Raw genomic sequence first — 3,436 nt, 5'->3', positions numbered from 1 at the left:
ACAGACAGGCAGTCAGGCAGACAGTCACTCAGACAGACAGTCAGTCAGTCAGTCACTCAGTCAGTCAGTCAGTTATGGTATTTAATGCTAGGAGCTCATCTGTGTTCCAGGATACAAATTAAAACAATCCTAACCAACCAAGTATGTGCATTTGAAAAATTGGAAAAATGTTTCTTTGAAAAGTTTCTTGTGTGAAGACTGATTTAAAGTTGCAGTATGTAAGTTTTATTTAAAAATGTTTGTTTTTTGACATCCATTCATTTTCTAACACACGTATCCCTAATGTGGTCATGTTGGCAGCTGGTCCCTATCTCCAGCAGTCAACAGGTGAGAGGCAGGGTCACCATGGGCAGGTCAACAGAGACAGACAGGACAAACAACTATCTACACACTGACATCAATGAGAATTTAGAGAGATCAGTCAATCTAACATTCATGTTTTTGGACTGTGGGAGGAAGCCGGAGTACCCAGAGAAGACCCACTTATGCACAGGGAGAACATGGATACTCCATGCAGAAAGACCCCAGGCCAGGATTCGAACCCAGGACCTTCTTACTTCAAAGCAGCAATGCTACCATCTGCACCTCTGTTTTGTTTTACGTATTTGTTAAAAATGTCACTATATCCTGAGAGTGTAAAATGAAATTGATTATCACTTAAAAAAGGAACTCTTCTGGCTACTGTTTGTGGTCCTACTGCAGAAATACAGCCTCGGTCAGAAACAACCAATCAGAGCCAGAGCTATCACTGCTCATCATAACCAGTGACTATTGTTACTAGCCTGCACATTTACAGCAGGGGGATGAGCTGAGGCACAGCAGAGCAGGGGAGGGTGTGAGTAGTATGTACACAAGTCTGACTGACAGTGCTATCCTGGATGTTTTTGACTGAGAACAATGTCATAGTGACAATTTTAACAAAAAGTTAAGAAAGCTTATTTTTAAATAAAGATGATAATCTAAAAAAATGTGATTATGATGTTATTTAATCACATAGCTAAGACAGGCACTTAAAATTGAAAAACTGGAATTTTACTAAATTGCTCAAACATTGTTGTTATGTTACTGCCAGCCCCTTTCTTTTCTTCTGAAAGTATTATTTATTTACTTTCAGCTGTGTGAGAGCCAGAGGGTGATCATTGTGGACCTCGGCACAGATCCAAAGCGTGTGGAGATCGTAAACTTTCAACACTTTGAGGATGATGAGAGCAAAGGTCAAGATCTGACCAGCTCTCCTGCAAACATCTTAACTGAAAACAGGTCTGTGTGTTAAATCATAGTTCTGTGGACATGACCACTGTTTAGGTAAACGTCCCAAAACAAACTGAACTTTCATTTATTTTGGTTAATACTTAACAAAGCTAATCATGGTAGAATGACATTGACATTGTGTACAGGTGAGCTGTAATCCAAACCACTGTGGTGGCTCTGCATTGCATTTAGAGACTTTTTGAAATACTACATGTTGAGCTTTTATAAATGTGATATTTTGCTCAATGCAGTTTTCAGCCATCAACCTCTGAGCCTAAGGAACAGGAAACAGAGGAGAGCCTTACTCCAAGCCAGGAGGAGCATCTTGATTCATGCAAACAGTTGACTGGAGACAGCAAGACGCACAACATCAACAGCAACATGTTGTCTGGTAAGAAAGATTCTTTGCTCACATTTGGAATCTGAAGGAATCTGTCTAAAGACAGATTCCTTCAGGTAAGATAAACAAATGTCAGTCTTATCAGACATTATTCACCTGATAAGACTGACATTTCCATTTGTTGTTAAAATATTATTCAAGCTTCCAATGTGCGATAAAGCTGCTGCCTGTACTTACAGTACAGCAAGGGCTTTTCTTTTTTTCAGATGTTAACTTGAACTAAACTTGGTAGGTTTTGCTCCTCTGTCTTCCCATTGATGCAACACCATTAATACAAACCCAGCTGAAAGATCAGTGCTGTTTTTTCTGGTGTATTCTCATGTTATATTTTTACTCATTAATGGATACAATTTCAAATTTAACTGACTAACTTTACTCAAACAAATTCAAGTAATAGTTTGGGTTTGTAGACAACTTAAGGTACAAATCAGACAAAATGTACGCGTAAGGTTTGGTTATTAACTAGTAACTAATTACTTTCCACAGTATATATTTTTTCCACATTGTGAAGTACTTATCCATACAGGGACCCTACAGTACAGTAAAATATTATGATTTTATTTGTTTTGGATCACACAATGAGCCACTGACTATTTTTGTCATAGTAGTGGCACAAATTTAAAACTACTTTCAACAAAAAGAGAAAGGTTGTATCTTTGTACTTATTTTAACTGTTTAGCCATCATACATTTTATTTTTTGAGATTTTTATGACATGATGTTTTTTTATTAACTTTACAAGACATGACTAACATGCTTTCCTCTGTCTCTTCTCCTCCCTGCAGTGCAGACGTTTACCTTGGTTAGCAGCGACACGTGAGCATGGTCAGCTTCAGTGTCCAAAACAACATCCCATAAAGCCCAAATGTAGCCAACCAGCACAGAGCATGTTTCCACGGCTTTCTGCGTTCCTGACAGAACCACTTAGAGACTACAGCTACATGCCTGCACAGAGATCAACACTCGGTAGTAGCAATCAATGGCTGGTGGGAAGTCTTTGAATCCTGACACAAAGAGAGCTTATTAATCGTTAGTACCTTTAGATATTTTTCAAACTGAGAAGCTCCTTTTATTCCCTAAACATGTTTGCATAAAAAAGATTGTGAACTGGTTATAGATTATGTTTTTACCAATAGGCAAACCCTGAGATGGATCAAAAGGGGAAAAAAGTCTCATTTCAGTGACTCAATTCAGTAAATAAAACATATATCAATTAAATAATCACATCTTGTTTTTTTTTAGACTTTATTTTTGTTAATTATAAGTTTCTGCTTACATCTAAAGAAAACAACATTTAAGTTTAGATCATACCAATAAAAACATGTTATTACAGCAATGTGGGCTTAAATAAAAAGTATTATTTAATGCCTGTTTGAAGGATGTTGTTTTCAAAGTTTACTTTTAATCTGACAAACAAGCCTCGTCAGAACGCAACTAGATGATGCCATCATGTGGGGTTTCTGCAGAAAACAATCAAGGTTTTTACTGATATCCTCGATGTACATGTTGATTGATGCTTGATTAGTCTGTTAGGGCCACTGATGGAAATTCTTGAGCCTTTCTTATCAGACACCTTTACTGTTTCTGTCCATTAATCTTAGGAATAGTCTGGAAAACATGGCAAATTAAAGATATTCTGACTCTTGAATCATTTTCAGACATGCTTAAATTGCTTGTTTGAAATTGAAGAAATGATGACAACTCACTGGTATCCTTCATTAAGGGGAAACAACAGAGAAATAAGGATTGCTTTGGATTTAGCTCCATCCATCCTCCCATTAACTCT

At 37.2% G+C, this 3,436-nt stretch overlaps 1 protein-coding gene across 2 annotated transcripts in view; it reads left to right on the top strand.

Annotated features, from left to right (window-relative positions):
* Positions 1-2,863, top strand: part of LOC106938812 (pleckstrin homology domain-containing family A member 5-like) — an 18,559-nt gene extending 15,696 nt beyond the window's left edge. Inside the window, exons 5-7 of one of the 2 annotated variants that reach the window (XM_015020992.1) lie at positions 1,115-1,260; positions 1,503-1,642; positions 2,441-2,863. In XM_015020992.1, coding sequence (XP_014876478.1) covers positions 1,115-1,260; positions 1,503-1,642; positions 2,441-2,457 — 303 coding nt within the window. In that variant the 3' untranslated portion in view covers positions 2,458-2,863. Of the gene's footprint in view, positions 1-1,114; positions 1,261-1,502; positions 1,643-2,435 lie in introns of both variants that reach the window. The other variant, XM_015020991.1, reaches the window with a different exon arrangement.
* The last annotated feature ends 573 nt before the right edge of the window (positions 2,864-3,436 follow it).

This window comes from Poecilia latipinna, unplaced genomic scaffold (assembly GCF_001443285.1).
Source record: "Poecilia latipinna isolate Pla-1442-1.1 unplaced genomic scaffold, P_latipinna-1.0 Scaffold2698, whole genome shotgun sequence".
Taxonomy (NCBI): Eukaryota; Metazoa; Chordata; class Actinopteri; order Cyprinodontiformes; family Poeciliidae; genus Poecilia; species Poecilia latipinna.
This window is presented reverse-complemented; position numbering and strand designations above follow the sequence as displayed.